Source organism: Culex quinquefasciatus, chromosome 1 (assembly GCF_015732765.1).
Source record: "Culex quinquefasciatus strain JHB chromosome 1, VPISU_Cqui_1.0_pri_paternal, whole genome shotgun sequence".
Taxonomy (NCBI): domain Eukaryota; kingdom Metazoa; phylum Arthropoda; class Insecta; order Diptera; family Culicidae; genus Culex; species Culex quinquefasciatus.
This window is the reverse complement of record NC_051861.1, coordinates 58,107,160-58,133,806: the sequence shown is the minus strand read 5'-3', so window position 1 is coordinate 58,133,806 and position 26,647 is coordinate 58,107,160. Positions and strand designations below refer to the sequence as shown.

General features: G+C 42.0%; 2 protein-coding genes, 2 long non-coding RNA genes and 1 pseudogene across 4 annotated transcripts; 2 read left to right on the top strand and 3 right to left on the bottom strand.

Annotated features, from left to right (window-relative positions):
- Nucleotides 1-4,068: 4,068 nt before the first annotated feature.
- Nucleotides 4,069-6,090, top strand: LOC6048534 (annotated as a pseudogene).
- Nucleotides 6,091-6,764: 674 nt separating this feature from the next.
- Nucleotides 6,765-7,505, bottom strand: LOC119765432. The gene is made up of 2 exons (XR_005276719.1): nt 7,418-7,505; nt 6,765-7,358 (listed from the first exon to the last, which is right to left on the bottom strand). It is a non-coding gene; the product is annotated as an uncharacterized LOC119765432 (long non-coding RNA).
- Nucleotides 7,506-12,360: 4,855 nt separating this feature from the next.
- Nucleotides 12,361-13,290, top strand: LOC119765207. Its single transcript, XR_005276568.1, has 2 exons — nt 12,361-12,824; nt 12,916-13,290. It is a non-coding gene; the product is annotated as an uncharacterized LOC119765207 (long non-coding RNA).
- A 6,625-nt stretch (nt 13,291-19,915) lies between these two features.
- On the bottom strand, nt 19,916-22,077 carry LOC119769740 (uncharacterized protein K02A2.6-like). Its single transcript, XM_038263254.1, has 2 exons — nt 20,349-22,077; nt 19,916-19,926 (listed from the first exon to the last, which is right to left on the bottom strand). Exons 1-2 carry the CDS (start codon nt 22,075-22,077, stop codon nt 19,916-19,918), a joined length of 1,740 nt encoding a protein of 579 aa, XP_038119182.1.
- An 88-nt stretch (nt 22,078-22,165) lies between these two features.
- Nucleotides 22,166-24,130, bottom strand: LOC119769736 (uncharacterized protein K02A2.6-like). Its single transcript, XM_038263242.1, has 2 exons — nt 23,256-24,130; nt 22,166-23,189 (listed from the first exon to the last, which is right to left on the bottom strand). Exons 1-2 carry the CDS (start codon nt 24,128-24,130, stop codon nt 22,166-22,168), a joined length of 1,899 nt encoding a protein of 632 aa, XP_038119170.1.
- Between the last annotated feature and the right edge of the window lie 2,517 nt (nt 24,131-26,647).

Genomic DNA, 26,647 nt, shown 5'->3' with positions numbered 1-26,647 from the left:
CAAATCGTATAAAATTATAAAAATAATTCATCTTACAGAACACCAGGTAGTAATATTTGATCAGCATGACTGAGTGCTTCTAAAAGATGCGGCGAGTGTAGCTGATGTAGGTAATCTCAGATACTTTAAAATTCGATATCTCTGGAACGAAACATATTCCTTTATGTTGATAAGTGATTCTTATGTAAAATTGGCCGGGGAAAACGATGGTGAGGTCAAATTTCAAAAATAAATTGGGCTGTTTTGTGATACGATCATTTAAAATTTTGAATTCCGCAATACAGGTAGACATCATATTTTAATCAAAATTTTAATCACGAGAATGGATTCTACGTCCAATTTCCTTCTAAATTGAATCTAAGACCGACCCTATAAGATTTGTGGTTCCTGAGATATCGTCGTTTGAAGATAGGGGTTTCGCTCAAAAATTGCCAAAAAGTCGATTTTTCGGGAGGGTACAAAAATTGAGAGGGTGGTCCGATTTGGATGAAATTCGGGATTTGCATGTTTTGATAGTCTCAACAGCTCTGCCAAGTTTGAGCAGAATCGGAGATGGTAATTTTCAAATGCTGTTCCGCTTCAGAATGACCCGTATGGATTCATTTTTACGATTTTCCTGAGGCCATATTAAAATAAATTGTTGTAAAGCATATCAGTCTGTGTTTTGTTTATTTACAGCATAATATACCACTTAGAATTTCAGGGGATACATTATGGTGTCCAGAATATAGGGAAATGTTTCAATCCGAGCAGGTTGACATAACTGTAAAAATTCAAGTTCTGTTATTGTCAGGAGGCCTTGTTATTAAAACACCCAGATTAGCTGTTGTAATAATACAACGCGCAAACGAACACCACTCTTGAGTAGGGGTTCGTGCATAAACCACGTGGCCTTTTTTTCGAGAATTTTTGACCCCCCCTCCCCCCCATGGTTTTCGTGGTTTCACGCCAACCCTCCTATATAGCCACGTGGATTTTTCCTCTCTGTTGTAAAATCTTTAAAAAAACAAAATAAGTATAGATTTCAAAAAAAAAATATCCACAAATGGTGGTGTTGACTTTTGGTCAAGAAACGATATTACTGTTGTTTTTTCAATTATTGTAAACATTTCAAATTATATCGAAATAAATAATGTTGGGGAATGTTCCTGAATGATTTACCAACATTTTCCCAGAATATGGCTAGCATAATCACACCGTTCATAAATGCCAAACGTTTTAAAATTGAGCATGAGCATGGTTGACTGCCAATGACGCCCTCCCAAGAAGCCTGCAGTTCAACGAAAGGGAGGAATGTTAGTCCGATAGTTGAAGCTGCCGACTCATCAAGCCCACAGTTTTCCGCTATATACTTGTTGATACCGCTTGAGACCGTTGAATCCACAGCATCTCCTTCAAGCATCACGTGATTATTATTTTTTTGGGTTAGTAGGATAAGGTATTTTGGCTTTTCGATGCCTCCCGAGCTACGATGCTATGGGGAGGACTTTCATAACAGACCCGTCGGCGAGCCTTCCGAGCAACGATGCTATGGGAAGGTCTTTCTGGTTAACACACAAAATCACTCACTCACAATTATTTCACTCCACTATTGATTAATCCAAAATGTCAGTGCGTCTCTCGATCATTATACAGAAATGGCTTATTCACCATAAAAAATAAAACCTTATTCGAAAGAATTTTACACAATTTACTCGACGCCGTGCCTCCCGATCAACGATGATATAGGAAGGGCTTTGAAAATCACAAAACAATTAAGATCACAAAAAAAAAATCACAAAAAAAACACCAATTACTCAACGAAAATTACGCTCAAGACACAAATAATTCAGTAAGGCATGCTATTATTCGATTACCACAATCAATCATCCCATACGAATAGCGACACAAAAGCACACAAAAAAATTAACCTGCATAATCACGACCTCGCGTCCCCACTTCCAGCGCACCAATCTAAATGCCAAACGTTTTAAAATTAATTTTTTAACTCACCCTTGAGAGGGGGTGACATTGGGTCAAATAGAAAACATTTTGATGTGTGTAGGTGCTGTAACACCATTAAGAATGCACAGCAACCAAGGAAGTTATTGTCTTATTGTTCCGAAATTGTCAAACTTACGGACTCAACATTGCAAAAATCTGATTGTAAAAGTCAGGGGGTAGCGAAGAAGACGCCATCTTGGAAGTTCAGAAAACAAACACTGACAATCAGTATTATACATATTACTATGGTTACACGAAGTGTGTTATCCTGGTTGAACTCAAAAGTCCCATGCAAATGTGTAAAAGCAAACTGGAATATGTGTAATGCCGATTCTGAGTGTACGGGTGCACTGTTTTGTCGACCAAATGAAAAAAAGCAAAAAAAGGTAAACAGAAAAATCACTTTTTTCGATATGAATTTTCAGCCAATATTGGGATGGAATCTACAAGAATATGATAGAATTTGCCATCAGCAACACAATTCACGTGTTTTTTTTCAGGAATTTATCGTTTAAATTGCGGAAAATTTGAAAATCAAAAACCCAAACAATGATTTGTTATGGGCTACCATTTGACAGCTAGTGCTTTTGTTGTGGGCTCTCATTTGACAACCGTGTCAATGTCGACTGTTGTCAGTTTGCTTTGGTTGCCATCCCCCCGGTAAAAGTAGTCAAACTGTGTTGTAAACAGCCGTCCCCTAACATGACAGTTTTCGTGAGTTGCGCGTATCCACCGACAGATGGCGAGTAAGCCTCGTCGGAGTCCGCCCAATAAATACGCAACTCAAAATTTGCATGGGAAACTTTTTTTTCGTGACGGCTTTCGCGGTCCGCTCACTTCATCTGTTCTAGACTAATAATTGAACGTGGCGTATCTCTAAACAAGTTTTTTAAGAAAATGATTCTAGACTGCATATTTTGTCGTTTTAAACTGAAACAAGGCAAACACTTTATTTATTCAAACTATTTGCCATTTTCAAAAGTTCGGCTAGATAATATAGAAAGCCGCCATCTTAGGCCCACTGGGCCCACAAAAAAGGGTACGCTCAGTTTGTATGGGAGCTGTCAACATGCTCCCGGGTTGGTTGTAAATAACATTCAAGAGAGCTTTTCAGCAAGGGGTTTCCAGCATCGTGTCAGACTGGTCACTAATCCGGAATTACTTGGAATTTGAGCAAGTAATTCTGTAATTCCGGATTTACTGAGTAATTCCAGAGTAATCCTGGTAATTCCTAATAATCCCAGTAATCCTGGTAATTCCATGATTCTTGTTTGTAAAAACATACTTCAGAAAATAATAAAATAATAAAAAATAACTGTTCAAAGGATAATTTCGATAAACCTTTTATAATTCTATTTATTGCCTATTAATTTTCATGTATGAAACCAAAGTTACAGCTAGTACGGGATCATTCGGATTTTGAGTAAGTAATTCAGTAATTCCAGAATTACTCCGCAATTCTGCAATAATTCCTGTAATTCTGGAATTACCTACACGCAGAAAAATAAGGCATATTTGAATCAACAAAACGTTTTGTTGATTTGAAAATCATTTTTTTTGTTGAATCAACGCTAAACGTCAAAGCAGCTTTTTCAAAACAACAAAAGAATTTTGTGGAATCTATAAAATCAAGGTTTGCTTCAACGCAAAATCGGCGTTGATTATATTCAACAAAAATTTTGTTGATTCAAACCTCGTACAGGCTGATTCTACAAAACTTTTTTCTGCGTGTAGTCATTCCGTAGTAATTCGAGTAGTTCCATAGTTACTCAGTAATTCGTGTATTTCCCCGAGGGGTGCGTCACTTCCGCGCTAGCCGAGCGATAAAGCTTCCTTTTCAAACCTTTGCAGCGTTCACTTTCACCTTTCCGCTTTAAATTGCTTTAACGCGCGTTAACCGCGATAACTTGCTTTTTGGCTTACCTTTTTATGCGTTCACACATCAGACTGCTCGAATTTATTGACAGCGAGAACTGTCACGAGCGAATGACAGTTCTCGTTGTCAAATCATTCGAGCAGTTTGTTTTGATAGTCGAACAAAGCTTGACCGGTTGAAGAATTCCGACTGGCTGCTGTAATCGTTGATGGACCATATTTGAGCCCAGAAATGGAACCGGTTTCACCGTTCCGTACTATCCACCTGCACTGGCACCACCGGTCCAGAATCGTCTTGATCCGGACAGCATGCCCTATTCGATTCAGGAAATAAGCAAGAATCCGCGGTCGTACGGTAGAGGGTCTGCGAGGAACGCGGCCGAACTAGTGCGCCTTTGGTCACCACCACCAGTGTTTCATGCGTTTGTCGATGTCCCACTTCCCGGTCAACACGGACATGATAAAGCAGAGTACCGTTCTGTTCGAGTTGATCGTTTCACCGTTTGTCCGTGCTGGCGAGAAGGAACTGGTCCATCCGATCGTCCAATTGACGAGTTGGGACCGATTCGATGCACGGCCTACATGTGTCCGTGAATCCAGTTCATCGACGGCGGACGTTGTTCCAGTGCCCAGAACGTACGACTTTGTGATCACCAAGGACTACTGCCGGAATAACACCCCGCCGAAGGTACTGGCGATGGTGTTCGTGATTGACGTGTCGTACAATAAGGTCAAGTCCGGGCTGGTTCATTTGCTGTGCGCGGAGTTCAAGAACAACATTCGTCACTTGCCCGTGGATGAGGGACAGGGGCGTGACTCGATTAAGGTCCATGAAGCTTCAGCACTTACAGCCCCAGATGGTGGTCGTCGGAGATTTCCAGGTAAAGGTTAACTTCTAAAAGCTTACACAGAACCTAACCTTCTCCTCCGACAGGAAATGTTCATGCCCTGCTGTTCACTTCCTGCTCGGGCCAGTGCCAGCTGGGCGTGCTTAATCTGAGCCTGAAGACGTGCAACCAGTTGGCGGATCTTTCCGCAGTTGGGACCTGGATACGACCAATCTGTTCTTCACCAAGCAGGGCCTGTTCAAGCTGCAGGATAACAAGCCGTAGGCAATCAAGGACAGCCTGATCATCAGGGCGGCCCAGATTCTGGCCTGCTACCGGAAGAACTGGGCATCGTCTACGTCAGCCGGCCAGCTCGTGTTGCCGAGTTGCGTGAAATTGCTACCGCTGTACATTTAATGTCTGCTGAGAACGACGTCTTTTCGAGGGGAATAAGGTCCCCACTCTGCACGACCGATCTTACGTGATCTACTTTGTGCAGCGCAGGTGCTGACATTGGTTCCGGACTTTTACCCGTGGTTGACGCCGGTGCACGACGTCAACGTTGACGTCTCAAATGTACCCGCGGCCATCCGGTGCACGGCAGATAAGATGATGGAGTTGGTACTTACATTTTGGGCAAGAATTGAGCTCTGAGTTGTACAACAGAGTTTCACGCAACTAATCACCATCAACTTCTAGCAGAAAACGGTATTCACATGTTTATGTGGCTCGTCATGGGCCTGTGGAGGAAGCGTCTGCATCGAGCTGCCCGACGTAATGGCTATTTACGGAGTATACGGAAGCTGCGGTACGATTTTTGTCTTCAAAATTATATTTTATTTATTTTAAAGCGGCTTTACATTTTATGTCAATAAAGTATCTAAAACTCGTCCAGTAGTCGTCCCTTCTCCCTCTCCTTCTGTCACAGGATCATCTCGATTCAAGTCGGATACAATCCGCGCTTTTAGCCGACTTTGAACTTCACCGCCAATTCGACGGTCCGGATGTTCTGTTTAATTGTTGTTGACACCGGGAGGAAATACTAAGTCAGCGACTCTTTAGCGAACGACGATTTATATTTGTTGTAGATGTTGCTATTAAGCTACAATCGAGAATAAGGAGCATTAATAAACTGTTTACCATTTCAACTAGGTTTTCTTACAGTTTCGGTGACCTGCTTAAACTGCTAGTTTCCTCTCCACCGGTAAACAACTTATGGCGAATTCAACCCTGGGTAGTTTAGTTCAATTAATAACTGATATGGTACGATAAATTCATAAACTTACGATTTCTTCGTAAAGTAAAAAAGGGGGAAGAAAGCCCTGACCAAACCACCGTCTAATCAATATCTAAGCTGAAATAATAGTTCTGTAATTAATTCATGAGCGGAGAAATCAGTCAACTAACATACGTCAACTAAATAACTTTGAGGTTGTAAGAAACCTGCTCGAAACACCTCGTCACACCGTATTCTAATAAACTGCTCAATAAACTGTAAAATTTAGATATAGGGGAACGATACCCTTTCTCAGCCTATTTCTATTATCGGCCTATCAGCACTTTGATCATGAATTACAGCTTAAATAAAGTGTTTTCGACTGTTCCAAAGTAATAAATAGCTCAAATCAAAGTGAGCAAGCAACTCTTCATTGTTGATACATCTGAAAATGTTGATTTAATAGCGGAAAACGGCAAAAGTGATGAGAATTGGTCGAATGGCTTAGTGTGATTAAAATGGGTATATTTCCCCTAGTTACAAATAAATGCAAAAAAAGGGAAACAACAAACGTACTGCTCAAAAAATGCAAGATTACTATATCGAGTCGCAAATTGATATCATCCGAAATATTAATATTAAGAAAACCAAAATTCTTCCTGCAAACCAGTGAACGTGGTAGACATCAGCTTCAACTTTGTCGTATCATGTAGTTTGACACGATCAGTCAGTGACGGCTACCAGCTACGTGACGGATCCGAGTAAGTCATGGTAGGGCTCCTGCCTGAGCCGAGGGGCCTTGCGGTAGATCATCGCTGGCCGTGCGCCCAGTACCAACAATTGTAATAAAAACACTAATTGAATTTTGCTTTATACAACTCGACTAGCAACTCGATTTATTCCAGATTGTTTTTTTTTATTTACTGAACTTGCCACGGCGTCCTTTATAATCCGCTCTTTGCAATCCTGCGGTGGAATTCCACACAGCTGGCGTTGAATCTCCAAATAGTGGTCCAAATTGAAGATATCATCGTGCACCGACACCACCAGGTGCCAAGTTCCGCTTCCTCCTTAACCACGACTTTCTGCTTCCGTACTGCGGCCTGCGGCTTACTTTTCGAGCATGAGAGACGACGCCTGGAATCCGGACCGACACCCGACAAATACGGGCACGGTTGGGTCGCACTGGGCGTATGTTTCACCGGTGAGCCGCACTAAAATAATAATGTCGGCAAGTCCACTTCCTCCACGTTGATCCTTCGGGGTCCTCGCGACCGGTGCTTCATTGCCTTCGTGAATATTGCGTTCACTCCCGTGCACTTGCGCAACTTGTCAATTGCTTGGCAAATGTTTCACGATTGGCTGGGAGACGGTCACAATCAGGGCAAAAGCAGGAGGTAGTTACTGTAATTAACCCAGTCTAGGCTTATCTACAGCCAAGCGCCTCGATTATGAGCCTACAAAAATAAAAATCACAATTAAGATCTGTTAATCGCACATCTAAAAAAAACATTACCAGAAAACTTTCCTCCTCCTTGAGTTTGAGTCAAGATTCTCCGCCAAAGTTCTTTTTCTTTGTGGTGCAGCCGCTGATCACGCCCATCACACCTGGAATCCGGTCCGGTCCGGTACGGTGCGGTCGTCAAAACGTGCGCCTTGCTCTGTGGAAGGTGGAGCCCAAGGGGTTTCCAGCATCGTGTCAGACTGGTCACTAATCCGGAATTACTTGGAATTTGAGCAAGTAATTCTATAATTCCGGATTTACTGAGTAATTCCAGAGTAATCCTGGTAATTCCTAATAATACCAGTAATCCTGGTAATTCCATGATTCTTGTTTGTGAAAACATACTTCAGAAAATAATAAAATATTGAAAAATAACTGTTAAAAAGATAATTTCGATAAACCTTTTATGATTATATTTATTGCCTATTAATTTTCATGTAAGAATCCAAAGTTATAGCTAGTACGGAATCATTCGGATTTTGAGTAAGTAATTCAGTAATTCCAGAATTACTCCGCAATTCTGCAGTAATTCCTGTAATTCTGGAATTACCTGGTAATTCCGTAGTAATTCGAGTAATTCCAAAGTTACTCAGTAATTCGTGTATTTCCCATCAATTCAAGTAAATCGGCAGAATGCATTTTGCTTTTCCTTTATGCCTTTTATGGTTGTAAGAAGTACAGAGCAGATTCGGAATGTCCGCAATTTTGGATGCTCTCTAATCCAAATGTTTTCGGATGAAAAACAACTCAAACGTCAAAATCAGTTGTCAAACTGATGAAATATCAACACCATAGAGTTATCTACGTGCGCATGTATTGCGTGTACGTACACGAAAAAAAGTGAGGTTAAATTTTGTACCAGCCAGCAAAACAAATGGTGTGCTAGTGTGCGTGAGATCGGGCTTAGATAGCTCTATTATTCGACGATTTCCAAGTAGGGCGTCCAAGTTTCCCGGAAAACGGAAAAAAATATATTATTTATTCCCGGGAAATTTTTGAAAACGTCATAAAATCTATGTTTTCTTTATATTTGTTATGTTTTTAAAATCATACTTTTAGCTCAATACTATTAATAGGATAGCACTTTTAGATAGTTTTAAAGATTTTTTTTGTTCTTTTTTGTGCTTTGAATTTTAAATGCACTCAAACGTCAAAATTCAGACCAGAAAGGGTTAAATAAGTTTTTATAAATATTTATTTTTTAATTATTTCTATATGACATGACTAAAACAGCTTAAAAATTGGTTTTACATGTATAAAAAACAAAAATGACATCAAATAAAATGGTACCAATTTACGTAAAATTTTAGAAAAGTTTATAAATATTATTGTAATACTAATGTTATTTCCAGGCCAAATTAAGATTTTTGTTTAATTCTGGGAATTCCCCCGTACAACATATAAAAATCCCGGGAATTTTGTGCACTATTGCCAAGCACGTGGTTTTGTGCGTTTGACAACTGTCATTCGATCCAATTCCAAAGACTTTTCTCAATATGCTGGAAGCTAGGCAGTAATTTCAAGTTATTCTTTATAAATTTGAGCAATTCTAAGTGATTTCTGCAAATCCCAAGTAATTCTGGGAAATCAAAGTAATTCATGACATATTGCCAGTAATCCTGGTAATTCCATTTAGACTGGTCAGTAATCCTTGATGCTGGAAACCCCTTGGTGGAGCCGGCGATCACACTGGCGAAACTTTTCCGTCCGTTGATAAAAATAATCACAAATTTTGCTTTCTGTCAAAACTGCTTGAAAAAACAAAAACAAATACCGAGTTGCCAAACATAACCAAAAACTGCTCGACGGCAAGGTTGCAAGATAGATTTTCCTGGTTCAAAAGTCGAGCAGGAGCTGGTCGCTTTAACTCGCTTTAACGCGCGTTAACTTGCGATAGGTGGCGTTATGCTTTAAGGTGGCGTTATGTGAAAACTCGGTACGATGAGTAGCGTTGATGCTTTTCGAGCTCGTTTTTGAGCCTTTTAGTGTGTTATCGCGGAGTGACGTCCCCCTCGTATTTCCCATTAATTCAAGTAACTACTAGTGATTCTTTAAAGGTAAATCGGCAGAATGTATTTTGCTTTTCCTTGATGCTTTTTATGGTTGTAAGAAGTACAGAGCGGATTCGAAATGTCGGCCAATTTGGATGCTCTCTAATTCAAATGTATTCGGATGAAAAACACTCAAACGTCAAAATCAGTTGTCAAACTGACGTTGATGTTTACCACATTATTCGATGATTTCCAAGTAGGGCGTCCAATTTTCCCGGGTTTTGAGTTTACCGGAAAACGGAACAAATATATTTTTTATCCCTGGAAATTTTTTGAAAACGTCATAAAATCTATGTTTTTTTTTTATATTAGTTATGTTTTTAAAATCAAACTATTAGCTCAATACTATTAAAATCAATTTAAACAGGGATAGCACTTTTAGATAGTTTTGAAGATTTTTTTGTTCTTTGTTGTACTTTGAATTTTAAATGCACTCAAACGCCAAAATCAGTTTTCAAAATAATGTTGATATTTACCCAATTGGGTCCTAAAATGAAGCTTAGATTGCTGATATAATATCGCTGTAAACAATAATTGTTTACAGCGATAAAGCTTATTTTTCTGAGTACAATGACCCTTTGTACGACCACAAAGAGTTTAAAATGGATTTTTAAATCAATTTTGAAAAATTAACCTCGCGGTCCTTCTTGACAGAAAAGCTCCTACTTGACAGCTCATTCCAAGGGGACCATAGTTAATCCATCGGAAAAATGTTGTCTTGTCAAAAAAAAAATTTGCATTAAAATGAAAAAAAGTTATCAGAAATGGTTTTTAATCGTGTTTTTTACCGTTGTACATAAAAATTTACATAGGGCTTTAGTACCCAATTGTTCGATGATTTCCAAGCAGGACGTCTAATTTTCCCAGGTTTTGAGTTTCCCGGAAAACGGGAAAAATATTTATTTATTCACGGGAAGTTTTTAGTTTTTGAAAAAGTAATAAAATCTATGTTTTCTTTATATTTGTTATGTTTTTCAAGCTTTAAATTTATAGAATTAGCTCAATACTATTAATATCAATCTAAACAAGGATAGCAGTTTTTAGATAGCTTAAACAATTTTTTGCTGTTCTCTGTTGTGCTTTGAACTTTATATGCACCACATTTCTAATTCAAATTAAATAAGTATCTTATAAATATTTATTTTTTATTTATTTCTATATGACATGAATAAAACAGCTTGAAAATTGGTTTAAGATGTCTAAAATAAAAAATGACAACAAATAAAGTGGTACCAATTTATGTAAAATTTTAGAAAAGTTTAAACTTATTAATTATGTAAACTTATTACTAATGTAATTTCCAGGCCAAATTATGATTTTTGTTTAATTCCGGAAATTCCCCGTACAACATATAAAAATCCCGGGAATTTTGTGCCGGGAATTCCCGGGATGGACGTACTATTGCCAAGCACTTGGTTTTGTGCATTTGACAGCTGTCATTCGATCCAATTCTCAATATGCTGGAAGCTAGGCAGTAATTCCAAGTTATTTTTATAAATTTGAGCAATTCTGCGTGGTTTCTGGAAATCCCAAGTAATTCTGGGAAATCAAAGTAATTCATGACATATTGCCAGTAATCCTGGTAATTCCATTAAGACTGGTCAGTAATCCTTGATGCTGGAAACCCCATTGACATGAGTATTTAAAAGTGTTCATTCAATAACAGGCTCAAAGTATTATTATTAGTTTTATTAAAGACACTTTACCATTGCAATGGCATTCGTGTCGTATTTTTGAATATACAGAATTCTAATTCGGTTTCTAAATCTGTTCTTTAAGCTTTGTAAGAGTAAGAAATTTTGAAGTTTGCTAAAATTGTCTCTAATGTCCCTCTAATACAGGGGTGCCCAACCTTTTGGCCCTGCGGGCCAGATCTGATTTTTCTGAGGCAGTGGCGGGCCGGAACTAATGTTGGTAAAAGTTCAAAAAAATTTAAAAAATCATAGAATTTATTTCATTAGGTTGTTTTAAGTAAACAAATAAATAAACTAGTAATAACTTTCAAATATGTGTTTATTTCAATTTTTTTTCATTTTGTTTAGGTTAGAATTGTATTGAAGTTGTTTTTGTGGATAAACATTAAATACCCTGATATCATTAACAAACAAAAAAAAACATTCAATTTTCGTCACCGCAAATTTTTTTCAACTTCGAAAAATCAATGAGACAAGATAAAATTTATTGAAACGAAATTTGGATTCAAATCTTTTCTACGAAAATTTTTTTTTTGCGTTGTTGTGCACCTTTATTCAAATATTTTACAAAACATTTTAAAATGATTTTAAATACACGAAATTTAGAAAAAGTGGAGAAAAATAAATATCTGATAGTTTTAAATTCGTCATTCTTAAATTTTCTTAGAATTATTGAAGTAAATGAAAAAAATGCTGTCTGATTTCTTGACTCATTTTGAAAGATTTTTGAATATTTCAAAAATATGTACAGCGATCTTTTTTTTCGATATGATTAATTTGATTTTTTAAAGCTTTTTTTTCAGCAAACTTTATCATTAAAAAGATGTTCTAAAAAATACATTATTTTTGCTTACTCAATTATGAAAAATCAATTTCAATCAAAATCTTCAAAAATATAACAATTCATTTAGAATTAAAAACAGCCAAAACTTTAAGAAATTAAAAAAAATACAAAGGCAAAATCCAAACAAAACGTTGAATTAGCAACATTTTGAGCATGAGCATGAGCATGGTTGACTGCCAATGAGCTGCTACTCCGTTATTGACAGATCAGCTGAAGTTAAACAATGAATCAAAAATGATCAGTGGGAGCCAACCATCCGTTCACTGTTTAACCCCTGAAGACCCCGACTTTATTAGTCAATACCGGCGCCCTCCCAAGAAGCCTGCAGTTCAACAAAAGGGAGGAATGTTAGTCCGATAGTTTGTAACCAGTGGTTAGGTTAGCTTCAAGAGTGGTGAGACTGTTGTTCCGCGACGCGTAAATTAGCATGCCGAAAGGGAACCCTGTGAAAACTGGAGAGCGGAACATCCCCACTCGAGTAGCTGTCCAACGCCAATGGACGCTACCAACGCTGCACGCTGGAGTAGTTGCGCTAGTCACCACCAGAAAGCGCCACGAGAAGGACAATGGATTCGCTAGGGCGAAATAGGATGAGAATGGGGCGAAATGGGAAGGATGGATGAGGTTGAGGATCGCTGGAGAATCTGCGCCATTGGATCGGTCACTTGCCTGGTGATGTGATTTGTGGACGGTCAACTAAGCCGAGTTGCCGTCACGTATAGTGACATTGTGTGAAGCGGAACCGGTGCAGAAGACCGGAGGAAAAGGGTCCGTCGATCGCGAGATCCGGACGAGCTGCAGGAGTACCTGCGCAGAAACTGGACAACAAGGTAGAGGACGATCCCAAAACAACAAATCCCCGAATCAGCCAACCCATCTCCTTTCCGCCATCTTCTAACGCTGCTCCATTGTGCCTTACAGACCCCTCGGTGTGTACGCTTCGCGTACCGATCGGCCAGCCCAACCCTGGGTGCCGGAAGCCCGTGTGACCCACACGACACCCGCAGTGTCCCCTACGGCGATCGTCACGCCAGACGATCGCAACTCTACACCGTTACGGTGAGGGAACTGCCGGTCGCGACGCCGCCATTTTGTTCCGAGGAACATCCCTGTCGCGACCATAACCGCCACCGAATCTGCCAGCCGTTACAACCCGTCGACGCCGGAAACCAGGCAATCCGGTGGACTTGTCCACCGAAGTCCTGGGTCCGTCAACAAACCCAGGAGCGTCGAGGCAGAAGGCGAGGAGAGGGTCCGAGTACGTGCTGAAGCAGCTGACCGTCAAGCACGAGCGAAGAGCAGAAGAAGGCGTTCCGCTCCGGTGAACTGTGTCCCGGATGCGTGGAGGCGACAACGACGGCGAGTAGCAGAAGCCGGCGAGAACGACCAGCGGCAGCAGTGACAGTTCCGGAAAGGGGCCCCAAGGAAGAAGGAAGAAGAGGACGTGTGAGGTAGGACTAGGATAAGGAAGTGGGAAGGACAAGGAAGTGCAGCTTGAGTCTGCCGAAATAAACTGTCTCGCAAGTACCGCAATAAAGTGGGTGTTTTGTTCAACGGTACTAGCAGGTGTTTTCCTTTTGTGCCGAATTCGGATTAACAGGCCGACCCTGAGGTGTTTTAGCAAGGGAGGTCTCATCATTGCTGGGGTTAGCCAGCCATTTGTTATAAGTTCGACGTCGTCGTGCTATCTTGTCGCACCCGCCATTTTGACGTTCCGAGAAAAACGCGTTTTAATGTTTGACCTTGAATATACAAAAACGAGCGCACGCAATGTAAACAATAACAAACACGTTTTGTTTGGCTGACCATTCTGTGCATTGTCCCGAAGTTTGGTTGAAGTTGGTTGCTGGAGTCCCGAGTTATAATTACAAATGTTTACGGTAGTCTAGCTTGTACGTGCGACAAACGCATCCTGACTTTCCTGGCCTGAAATCCCTTTGGCCTTTTGTCGCACTTACATCAATTTTCATGGAGTGACAAGATAGCACGACAAGATTGAAACTACTTTCATATGTAAAGTGACAAAAATGCACGGAGTTTTTTCGGTTTTTGTTGAATATCTCAGGATTGAAATCGAATTTTGGGGATCTGTGAAGGTCAAAAGGTGAGGCATTGTGAGCTGCACAAAATGGCGTTCTTAACTCAATTTGGCCCAAAATGCACGTACGACAAGTTAGCACGATGGCGACGAGTTGAAGTTGCAGACTCATCAAGCACATAGTTTTTCGCTATATACTTGTTGATACCGCTTGAGACCGTTGAATCCACAGCATCTCCTTCAAGCATCACGTGATTATTTTTTTTTTGGGTTAGTAGGATAAGGTATTGGCTTTTCGATGCCTCCCGAGCTACGACGCTATGGGGAGGACTTTCATAACAAACCCGTCGGCGAGCCTTCCGAGCAACGATGCTATGGGAAGGTCTTTCTAATTAGCACACCAAAACACTCGCGCACAGGTATTTAAATACTTAATAAATGTAATTTTTCATCACGATTACCCAGACGACATTGATGATATAGCAAGTACTTTTTTACAGTCATTTACAGTAATACTTAAACTTATTTTAATGCAACAATTCACACGACGTCGTGCCTCCCGATCAACGATGATGTAGGAAGGACTTGAGCAAGCCAATCAGGATGAAACACGAAATAAAATTCTTTTCTTTTCACACACAATGCCACATAATTGACCGCGCGTCACCACCCAACAAATTGAACTGATTTTCTTCTGCTTGTGGGCAAGCCAACCAGGATGAAACACGAAATAAAATTCTTTTCTTTTCACACACAATGCCACATAATTGACCGCGCGTCACCACACAACAAATTGAACTGATTTTCTTCTGCTTGTGGGCAAGCCAACCAGGATGAAACACGAAATAAAATTCTTTTCTTTTCACACACAATGCCACATAATTGACCGCGCGTCACCACCCAACAAATTGAACTGATTTTCTTCTGCTTGTGGGCAAGCCAACCAGGATGAAACACGAAATAAAATTCTTTTTTTTTCACACACAATGCCACATAATTGACCGCGCGTCACCACCCAACAAATTTAACTGATTTTCTTCTGCTTGTGGGCAAGCCAACCAGGATGAAACACGAAATAAAATTCTTTTCTTTTCACACACATTGCCACATAATTGACCGCGCGTCACCACCCAACAAATTGAACTGATTTTCTTCTGCTTGTGGGCAAGCCAACCAGGATGAAACACGAAATAAAATTCTTTTCTTTTCACACACAATGCCACATAATTGACCGCGCGTCACCACACAACAAATTGAACTGATTTTCTTCTGCTTGTGGGCAAGCCAACCAGGATGAAACACGAAATAAAATTTTTTTTCACACACAATGCCACATAATTGACCGCGCGTCACCACCCAACAAATTTAACTGATTTTCTTCTGCTTGTGGGCAAGCCAACCAGGATGAAACACGAAATAAAATTCTTTTCTTTTCACACACAATGCCACATAATTGACCGCGCGTCACCACCCAACTAATTGAACTCAAAACGTTGAATTAGCAACATTTTATGTCAAAAGCAAAAATTAAACAAATAAATGTTTCGTTATAATATCTGAAAATTTGATCTCAAGATTATCTTTAAATGTTTACACTTAATTTATTTACAATTTATGAACAGCCTTTAGGGCCGGTCATCGAACTATTTTGAAAAGCCGTCGCGGGCCGGATGAAATGGCTTCACGGGCCGGACGTTGGACAGGCCTGCTCTAATACCACATGTGATCCTTTCGTTGCTGAAGGCGCGACAATCCAAGAGTATATGCTTTGTAGTAATTCGCACGTCACATTAGGTGCAGATTGGTGGTGGGCTCCGTTCCAGCAGGTAAGAGTGCGTGAGTCGAGTGTGTCCTATGCGCAGCCGCGTGAGTAGACGTTGTTCAGATGCGCAGTTTCTGTCGTTGTACTTCCCTGGGTTGGATTTAATTTGTCTCAACTGTGACAGAGAACCATGCCACTGCCTTGCCCAAGCATTCCAAATTTCCACCCCAATAGCATGCTTTACGTCTTGGAATGGAATTGGAATAGCTTTAGGGTTGGTTTTTCTTCCTCGGTTTGCTAGTTGATCTGCTTTTTCGTTTCCTGCGATGCCAGCATGACCTGGGATCCAGCAAAATGTCACTTTCCTTGTCTCTGCCAAATGTTCTGCTTGCTGCACCCACGGATGCTTGGATTTTCCATGTCTCAACGCCTCGATGCAGCTGGCCGAGTCTGTGAGAATGATTGCGTGTTCTTCCATATGGATTCCTTCCACTGCAGTCTTCAGGGCGAAAGCTTCTGCTGAAAATATACTACACTCTCCTGGCAAAGATAGACTTATGTTGATGTCACCGTCTACTACACTCACACCAACTTCTTTGCCATCCTTTGATCCGTCGGTGAAAATTTGCCTGTGGTTTGTATATCGCTCAGACAGCAACTGTTTTAGTCGAGGCAGGACGATTTCCTTACTAGTTCCAGCATGGGTGGTTTTCTCCAGTGTATCATCCGTGTGCGGCGCCTTGCTGTGCCACTCTCTGTCAGCCGTTCGATCTAAAACGCATACATCAGGTATCCTAGAGCCCGTTTCATCTTCGAACAGGGTGGCTGCTCGTTTGACAACCGGAAGGCAGTATGTTTTGTTGTCCTTTTCTACAAGACGGGCTGAAAGTTGAGCCACTTGGAGTCGGAAGGGTAGTTGTCCTGCTTTTGCCATGACTGACTGGGTCGGACTAGTACAGAATGCTCCTGATGCTAATCGAATCATTGTGTTGTAGGTGGGTCCCAAAATACGATCCATGTTGTCGATGTTAGAGGTTGTTAGACCCAATCCAAAAAGCAGCTTCGACGTGACTAGTGCCGAGCCGACTTTAAGCAGTGTATTCCGGTGACTTCTATTGATTCGGTTTCCTAAAACTCGAATGACATTCAATCGGCTGACACAGCTTTCCTTCACCCCGTAAAAATGTTGGAGAAAATTCAATTTGGAATCCACCAAAACTCCAAGAATTTTGATTTTCCTAACACGAGGAATTGGCACCTTGTCGATCGTGATCGCTCGCCCTCGTTTCCGGTGTTTTATTTTACAGATGTGCAAAAGTTTTGATTTGGATGGAGCGATTGTGAAACCTACGCTGGCTGTCCAGTCTGCTACTGCGGTAACGGCTACTCGTAGATGCTGACGAACTCGGGTTGGACAGGTTCCTCTGGATACTAGGATCACATCGTCTGCGTATAGCAGGGTGTGAACTTCCAATGGTAATTTTTCGAAAATTGGTTGAACAGCCGTTAGAAAGAGGGTTACCGACAAGATGGAACCCTGCGCCACTCCATTTTCAGCTATTTTGATGTCGGACTGCGTTCCGTTTGCTACCACCGTGTTTATTATGGCGGGCCTCCAGGTCGTATCGTAAGCTCTCGATATGTCCAGTGAAACAATTTCGGTGTGGAAGTTATCATCGCATGATAACAGCGACTCTAGATGTGCGAGGTGTGTGTCGACACCTTTACCAGCACGGAAGGCGTGTTGGCGATGGTCCAATCTTCCGGTTGATTCTAATTCGGTTACTAAGCGTCGATTAATCATTCTTTCGAACACTTTACAAAGTATTGATATGAATCTACCGAAATATATAATTAAATATTTAATTGGAAAATATTGTGACATTGAAATATAAGTAATAATTCTAAACACAATAATTGTATGGTTTTGAAGTGTAACAAAAAATGTATGCATATAAGTAAACTCAAAGCGCGTATTTTTTGTTTGTTTTTAAAGAAAAGATTTTTTTTGAAAGGCCACGTGGTCAGCCGTCGACCCCCCTTCTTCCCCCATGGCTTTTCATGGTTTTTTTCGGTCGGATTTCGAACTCATATTTAAGTAAAATGAGTGTGTGAGTAGGCCGTTTCCAACAATTTGTTATTTACAAAATCAATGGCCACATCAATCCAAAATCAAGCGCCTTTATCGGTTGTACATTTGAGGTAGCGTCAATGTCTATACACGGAAAGGAGTTCCATCTTAAATTAACCAATTTAAATTAGCTGGCTTCAAATTGGTGAAACAGTGATTTTTTTGGCTAAATTAGCTAAAATTACAGGTAAATTTACAAACTTGGGATTGGTGAAACAGCTAACCCTGATTGCTGATTTGCTATCCAAAACTGACAGCCCAAATCAAAATGACAGGAGAGATTTTACCAAAAATAATGGTGTTTCAGCACAATTTTGCCTACTTTTTACCGAAAAACTAGCTGGAACCGCAGCATGGATTTTTTGACAGATCATCAGTTCGAGACCAAAACCAAGCAAGAGAACGTCTCGTATCGTGTTTGATCCTGTTTGAGCCGCTCAGTTCGCGGAGTTTTGTGATGATTCTGCGTTTGAAAGTTGAAAGTGCAAGTGCACAAGGTGGTGATGGTACGTGAGTGAATGAATTAAAAGCCAGGTAGACTTTCTACGGGCCGAGATCTTCAGTTGGTGAGAAGTTTTTGTGTTGAGGGAAAGAGGTTAGAAGTTTAGCCTTTAATTTTTGTTTAGACGATTCGTAGGTAAAAAGTGTCGTGAACCCTTTGGTGGGGGAGGTTGAGGCTGGCGATTGTCCACACTCCACTTTTGTTGTATGGACATCTGTCTACGTGGGGTGAGGGGGGGTGGGGGGCTGATGGTGCAGGCTGCGGGTACAGAATGTCTAGATATAGACTGGCCAATGTTTGACAGATCCGAACGAGCAGGGCACTTTGAAGCACATCAAAAAATAGGGTTAAATAATGTTAAATTAATTGAAATTAAGTGAAATTAAGTCCAATCAAGTTTTATTAAATTAAATAAAATAAAGGTAAATCAAATTTTATTAAGTCAAATGAAGTTGAATTTAAATTAAATAAGATAATTTGAGTAAAATTAAGAAACGTTTGGTTGAATTTAAGAAACGTAGAATTCATTTAAATTAAGTTAAATTGATTAAATTTAGTTAAATTAAGTTAAATTGAATAAATTTAGTGAAATTATCATCGAGCTTTTGCTCACTAGTGAGTTTAGTCACACGTTGTCATTACTGCTGGTATTATTCGATCTTTCATTAACTTTCGGGCTTAATTGAATTTTGAAGAAGTCGCGCCGGTAGATAACTGCGTCGGTCGTTGTTATATTATCGAATATCGCGCGAAAATGTATTAAACAGACTATAATCCGAATAGTTGTAAAACTATTTACTAGAAGTGAACTGTTCTGACAAGTGAGAAGTTATTAGCATCGAGTGAAGCAAACGAACAGTGGAGATCCAGCGTCAGTTTGCTTGCAAGCTTGCAGAAGAGGCGAAGCTTCGAGCCTGAGAACGGGTGAACTTTCTGGTCACTCACGCTAATCTCGTCAACAGAGAAAACCTTCAACCAAAACAGTTTTTCTTCTCAATCAGAAGAGCCACCAGTTTGTATGTGTTGGAGGAATATAAGTTACCCAGCACGAGCAGCACAAACTGTGTTTATTTGTGACATTCTGAATTTGGTACTGTCTGGACATTTGGACGTATTGGACAGCTACTAGTAACCAAGGAAAAACGCTCCTATTTTGACTGGATCTTCTAACGCTTGATCGATATAGTTAACAAGAGAAAAGCGTAGTCGTTATCCGTCTCGACCTGGGTGCTGAATAGTGGTTCGCAAAACGGCCTCAATTTTGAACTGTCAAAGTGGAAACAATTTACTGTTCGCCAAAAGAAGAGAGTATTGTTATCGATCATTATTTTTTTCCTAGAATAAAAAAATTGTGGCTTTCGAGGACCTTAAGTTAAAGTCAAAAAATTGTAAGAAATTTGGAGGCGAGATCGTCATTTTTTATAATAATGAATGGAACTGTCTTTTGGGTGCGGATTAAAAGACTGGTTTCACTTTACCACTAGAACTTTATTCTTCAACTGCTGGATCGGGAAAGAGGAATACAATAGTGTAACAATGGTTTATATAGGGTGTCTACAGGAAATAGCTTAGGTACTAGAAATGCAACACACTTGCAATATAATTATAGAGAATCAAGATACAATTGCTCTGATCTAGACCACCTAAACGAGGGATACTTAACACTTCCCCGCTTAAATTCAAAATTACATTTTGTGGAATCTAAAAACTTCGTATCTCTCTGGTCGTCTCCTAACACGTTTACTCCTACGCAACTTCGCAGGTCGTTCAGGTGTCTTGAGAGGTGAACTCTTCTCTCTCCTTCGCTTGTATCTCTTCTTTGGTGTTACAATTACATTGGGTTCAACTTTTGGGTAAATATAATCGTTTTTCTCCACAACTCTTCTCTTCAGTTGGTTCCTGCTAGCCAACTTGGTATTACCTGACACCTCAATGTAGTATGTGTTCTTGCTGTTAACACCCACGATCACGGCTTCCAACCAAGATCTCATCGTCTTGTACTCACAACGGTACCACACAAGATCTCCTACAGCGTAATCGTCGTTTTTCCTGACCCTTGGCTTTTCATTGACACTTTCCCGCTTATCAATGACCTTTTCTTTGACCCGCAGATCAAATCTAACCCTTTTCTTAACCTTTTCTTGCTTCGGCTTCAAATTGCTCTCCAAATCGGTTTTTGGCACAAAAGAAAAGATTTTGCTCGCAGGCGAACACCCTAGCGCCTGGCAGTAACTGTTCCGGTAACTAAACAGGAAAATCTCAACCAGTTCCGGAATCTTACAGCTACCGTACTTCGGATCAGCCATCAGTTTCTTCAACCCGCTTTTGGCTGTCTGGACCCCCCTTTCCGCAAGACCATTACTTTCGGGCGAATACGCCGGACTCTTCTTCAGCTCAATCTTCATCTGTCTCGCGTAGTCCACAAATGCTTGACTGTTAAACGGCGGTCCGTTATCGCTGACGATCAGATCGCTTTTCCCAAAAATACGGAACACAGAGTTCAAAGTGTTAATCAGCGAATCTGAATCGGTTCTACTCATCAACCTCACGTCGATCCACTTCGAGTAGGCGTCAACGACAATCAAAAACGTTTTTCCAGCGAAGTGAAAGAAATCCAGATGGATTCTCTCGAACGGTCTACTTGCCTCCGGCCACTTCGAGTAAACCTTCTTCGGCATTCTTCCGGTCTTACTGCAAACCTCACACCGCTGTACAAATTCTTCGATGTCCTTGTCCAACCCCGGCCAGTAAACGTACCGTCGAGCTTCTTGTTTCATCCGGATCACTCCAAGATGACAACCATGCATCAGCTCTAGAACACGTTTTTGGCAAGACTTCGGAACAATAACTTTTTCCGAATAAAGTACGCAATCGTTAAACAACGACAGACAACTTTGGTTTGCGAAGTAAAACTTCAGGTCGGCGGGTACGTTACTCTCGTCCCACCCACTTTGCACCAGCTGGAAAAGCGTACTCAGCAGAGCATCTCTCTGAGTTTCCCGGCCTATGACCTCCAGATCGATCATGGCAGACTCCTCGGTCACGCTCAACAGCTCAGCAATCTCCGAGTCGACCCCGGTGGTACCAGAAACCGGTAGTCTACTCAAAGCGTCCGCATTTGGAATCTTCGACCCCTTGCGATACACGATCCTAAATTCAAAAATCGAAAGCAAATACACATATTTCTGTAACCGCGCCGCGGCCAACGGCGGCAGACCTCTCTTCTGGTCCAAAATGGCTGCTAACGGCTTGTTGTCGGTGACAACCGTAAACTGCTTACCGTAGATGTACTTGAAGAACTTCGTCAGGGCAAAGACCACGGCAAGAGCTTCTCGATGCAGATTCGGGTAGTTTCGTTCAGCAGCGGACAAAGTGCTCGACGCGTAGAAAACGGGCTTTTCCACGTCACCAACCCTGTGGCACAGAACGGCTCCCACGCCATTTAAGCTCGCATCGCACACGACCACGATCGGTAGATCAGGGTTGTACAGCTCTAGGAGTCGGTGACTCAACAGGAGCTTCTTGCACTTGTCGAACGCACTTTCACACTCAGCAGACCACTTAAACTGAACGTTCTTCTTCAACAGCGCGTACAGGGGACACAACTTCACGGACAGATTGGGGACAAACTTGGAGTAGTAGTTGATCATTCCGAGGAACGATTTCAGCTGGGACACATCTTTCGGCCTTGGTGCATCTACGATCGCTTTGACCTTCTCCTCCGACGGACTAAGGGTCTCAGTCAGAAACCTGATGCCCAAGATAAGCGATTTTCTTGACCAAGAACTCGCTCTTCTCAAGGTTCACCTTGACCTTGAACTCTTTTAGTCGTCCCAGAACCTCGTGAATTTTGTCCACTAACCCCTCAACGGTCTCATTTCCCAACAAAATGTCGTCTAGATAACACTGGACTCCTTCTACCCCCTTCAAAATGCCCTCAGTCATGATAAACTGGAACGCGGAGGCCGCGTTGGAGATCCCGAAGGGTAGTCTTTGGTAGGCAAAAAGTCCCTTGTGCGTGTTGATCACCAGATACTTCTGGGAATCCTCCGACACTCTAACCTGCATGTACGCCCCTTGCAGATCGATCTTCGCAAAGTACCGGTAACCACTTAGGTTCGCAAAAACATCACTTATGTTAGGCAAAGGATAATGTTCGGTACAGATCGCCTTGTTCACGGTCACTTTGCAGTCCATACAGATCCGTACACTCCCGTCTGCTTTCGGCACAACCACGATCGGCGATGCCCACTCACTGTGCTTGACCGGAACCAAAATCTTCTCACGCACTAACCTATCCAGCTCACTGGACACTTTCTCCTTCAGGGCAAACGGAACTTCGTACGGCCGGTAGAAGATCGGCCTGGCGTTCTCCTTCAGAACTACACTAGCTTCAAAAGTCTCGATTGGTTCTTCCAAATTCTTGGTGAACAAGTCGTGATAGCGTGTGTTGAGGTTAGAAAGCAACGTGGTGCGAGTACTGTCCAACTTAACCTCACTTTGATCGACTTCTGCGACCTCGTTCTCAAAAAATTGCCTCCACTCCGGGTACAGCACATCTAACCAGTCTCGCCCGAGCAACGGATGGAACGTACTTTTCCCGTCGATCACGATCAAGGTCATCGTGTACGATCGGCCATCGCACTTCACTCTCACCCGTATTGACCCCGCAATGTTCAACATCGTGCCCGAAATTACCCTTAACCTCACTTCGCACTTCTGCAGCTTCAAGCGCGCAAAATTTTCTCGGTAGTCGTTCACACTGATAATAGTATAGGATGCCCCAGAGTCAATCTCGAATTCCAGCCACTTACCATCTAGTCATAACCTCTTGAACAGCGGAACGTTCACCACGTGGTTGACCTCGTCGTCAGAGTCGACCACGCTGTCGTCGTCGCTGCGGCTCACCACGTTCGTCTTGTTGCTCCAGCACGACCGCGCCATGTGGCCCTTCTTTCCGCAAGCGTAGCAACGGAAATCCTTGCGGCCACGTGGTCCTCCTCGCGAGCTGGGTCTGCCTCGCGAACTGCTGCGCTGGCCTCTCTCGGACTGCTCCGGCTTCCGGGACTGCGAACGGTTTCGTCGGTTGGTGTTTCCGCCATTGACTCGGTTGGCGTACTGCTCCTTGGCCTTCATCTTCTGCTGGTCCTCCTCGATTTGCTCCAGATTCTTGGCTTTCGTGACGGCTTCGTCGAACTTCGTGTTGTCCGGGCTGTTCATCAGCTCGGCCTGGATTTTGGCGTTCCGTAGGCCGGCGATGAATTTGTCGCGCAGGGCTGCGTCGAGAAACTGTTCGAAGACACAGTGTTTCGACAGGGCTTGCAGCTCGACCGCGAAATCCGCGACCTTCTCGTACTCGTGCTGGCTTCGCTTGAAGAACTCCACGGACTGGGCGATCCGGTTCTCCTGGGGACTGAAGTACGACTTCAGCTTGTCGGTTACCTCCTTGTACGTCGACTGCTTGTGGGTTTTCGGGTACAGCAACTGCTGCAGCTTCTTCAGCGCGGGCAAGCCAATAAAATGGACGATCAGCTTCCGTTTAAACTCGTCATCTGTAATGCAGTTGAGCTCGAAGAAATTCTCGGCTCTCTCCAGGTAGTCGTCGAAATCCGCACTGGGTACGAAATTTTCCAGCGTCCCAATCAGCTTCATCGCGTGTTCCGCCGCGCCGGCGTTCTTCTCTTCTTCTTCCGGCTTCGTCATGGCACTGACCTCGAGCATCGACTACTCCACGCGTTACCAGCAACCTCGTTGCTATTTTCCTTCGTCGCCAATGTCTTTTTGGTGCGGATTAAAAGACTGGTTTCACTTTACCACTAGAACTTTATTCTTCAACTGCTGGATCGGGAAAGAGGAATACAATAGTGTAACAATGGAGTTGATGCGGTTGTATCCATCCAGAAGCTGTCTTAATTGTTTGATTCCGTTTGAAACCCTACTCACACAATTTTCAACCAAAAAAAGTCAAAAACTAGACAAAATAAAGCATACACCACTGATTTGAAACAGCTAAAAAAATCAAACCATCCACATTAACGACCCCCGGTCTTTATTGCAAGTTTCTGCTCGAACTTAGGAGTGCGAAGGCTTGAATGGGGAGAGCACCCAAACCTCTTTCTACTTCAAAGAACCTTCCACCCCAGTGTTTGAACTGACGACCTTTGAATTGCGAGTCCAACCGCCGCCAGCGATTCCACCGGAGTAGGCTTGGTTTGGTGTGTTGTTTGTACTTATGGCATGGAGACGACTCCTACACCTGGAATGACTTAACGGCCTAACAACCAAGGCCGGGACCGACATTTTACTTCCTCATCCGATGGAAGGTTGGAGCAGATGGGAATCGAACCCAGAATTATCCGCTTACAAAGCGGACAGCGTAACCATTCGGCCACACACTAGCTCAGTTACCAGTAAAAAAAAGTCATGTTTGTGCTTGAACAGCATCCGACTTTGTAGATGTAAACAAAGTGGGATCATTCAAAAATCACGTTACGCATTCTCTCTATTCATCACCCAGGTCTCGACGGTAACGCAAAACCAGGCTGTCCATAATTGAATTATACGGGTCACTAAATCACCTGCTACTGAAAATTCCAAATCTTTGATCGTTTGCCGGCCATAATGGCCACGGCAAGCAAGCACCCGGTGGTGACACCGCCTTTTGCAGATACGGGAGGAGGACCAAACAGCAGAAGAATCCAGACTTGGATGGATCCTCTCAATGAACATGGTCAAATTGAAGTTCTTTAGCTATGCACGGCTGATGATGCAACACCCCTGCCCAAAAACCCCTTTACGATCGGAAAAACTATCGAACGTGCTGTCGGAAAAATTGCCGAAGCATATACGGAAGCTAAAGGAAGCAAGTATGTCATCAAAGTTCGTAACCACGATTAATTCGTACGACTTCAAAACGTGCAAGAACTCATCGATGGAACGAAAATAAAAATCGCCCCACACCCATCTCTGAACGTCGTCAAATGTTGGGCTAGATGTAGCGATGCAGTTGAACTGGACGAGGATCAGCTACTAGCTGAGCTACATCCACAAGAAGTAATCGCAGTAAGAAGGATCACCAGAACACCAGAAGCTTGATTATAAGATTTAACGGTACAGTCGCTCAGAAACATGTGTTCTTTGGGCTGATTCGTGTAGAAACAGAAAGGTACTACCCACTTTTGTTGTTTTGAAAAAGTTGCTTTGACGTTTAGCGTCGATTCAACAAAAATCTTGATTTTCAAATCAACAAAATGTTTTGTTGATTCAAATATGTCTTATTTTTCTGCGTGCACTTAAGCCATCACTATCGAACGAAGCAGAAGGTAGCTCTCAACCCCCTGGCAAAAAGCTTGGGGTAGAAGAAGCCAACAAGCCAGAGACTATGGAAATCGACGTCAACAACATCTACGAAATCTTTGAAATGATCTCCGGCGACGAAGTGCTGGACGATACAGCGGACGCAGACGATGAGGAAGATAATGTCTAGTAAAACCCAATCTAACGAAACAGGTGGATCCGTAGTGGCTCCGGATCCTATGGAACAAAATGCGAACACTAAAAGAACCACACTCAAACACTAAAAAAACAATCGAAAACTCAAACACACATGGTTGGGATCAGATGAAGAGAAAGTATTCTACCCGCCCCCAGTCGAGGGGGAGGACCCTACGGGAAGCGGGAGCGAGGACGTTATGCTGCCACCTCACTATGGTACATTGGGTGGCCAAGTTTCAAAAAAGTTACCTTCTCCAAATATTTTTTGGTATTTTTTTCACGAAAGTAAACATTCTAACTAAGAAAAATCCAAATTTTCAAAGCTCTAAGTTTATTCGTTACGGAGATACGCAAGCTGAAAGTCAAAAAATGGAGTAAAAAACTAGCGTTTTTCGTAAAAAAGGCTGATTGTTTAATTTTAACATAGCTCAACCATTTTAAATGTTTTACTAGGACAAAGGTAATGAGATAAGCTTTGAAACTAAAGGAATTCTTGACTCGGTTTAGGGTTTTTCGTAAGGAATCTTTATTTTGCGTCTTGCTCGCTTGAGTGTTCGCAACTGAATGAACTAGAAGCTGGCCTGTCGATCGCACCTCAGCTTTCTCAAAGGTTGCTTCGTTACACCCCCTCTCGATCGCGCAGTCCTAGTTGTCGTCGCAGGTCTCCAAAACGTCCAGGGTCCAACGCCTTCGTGAAGATGTCTGCTAGCTGGTTGGTTGTCCCGA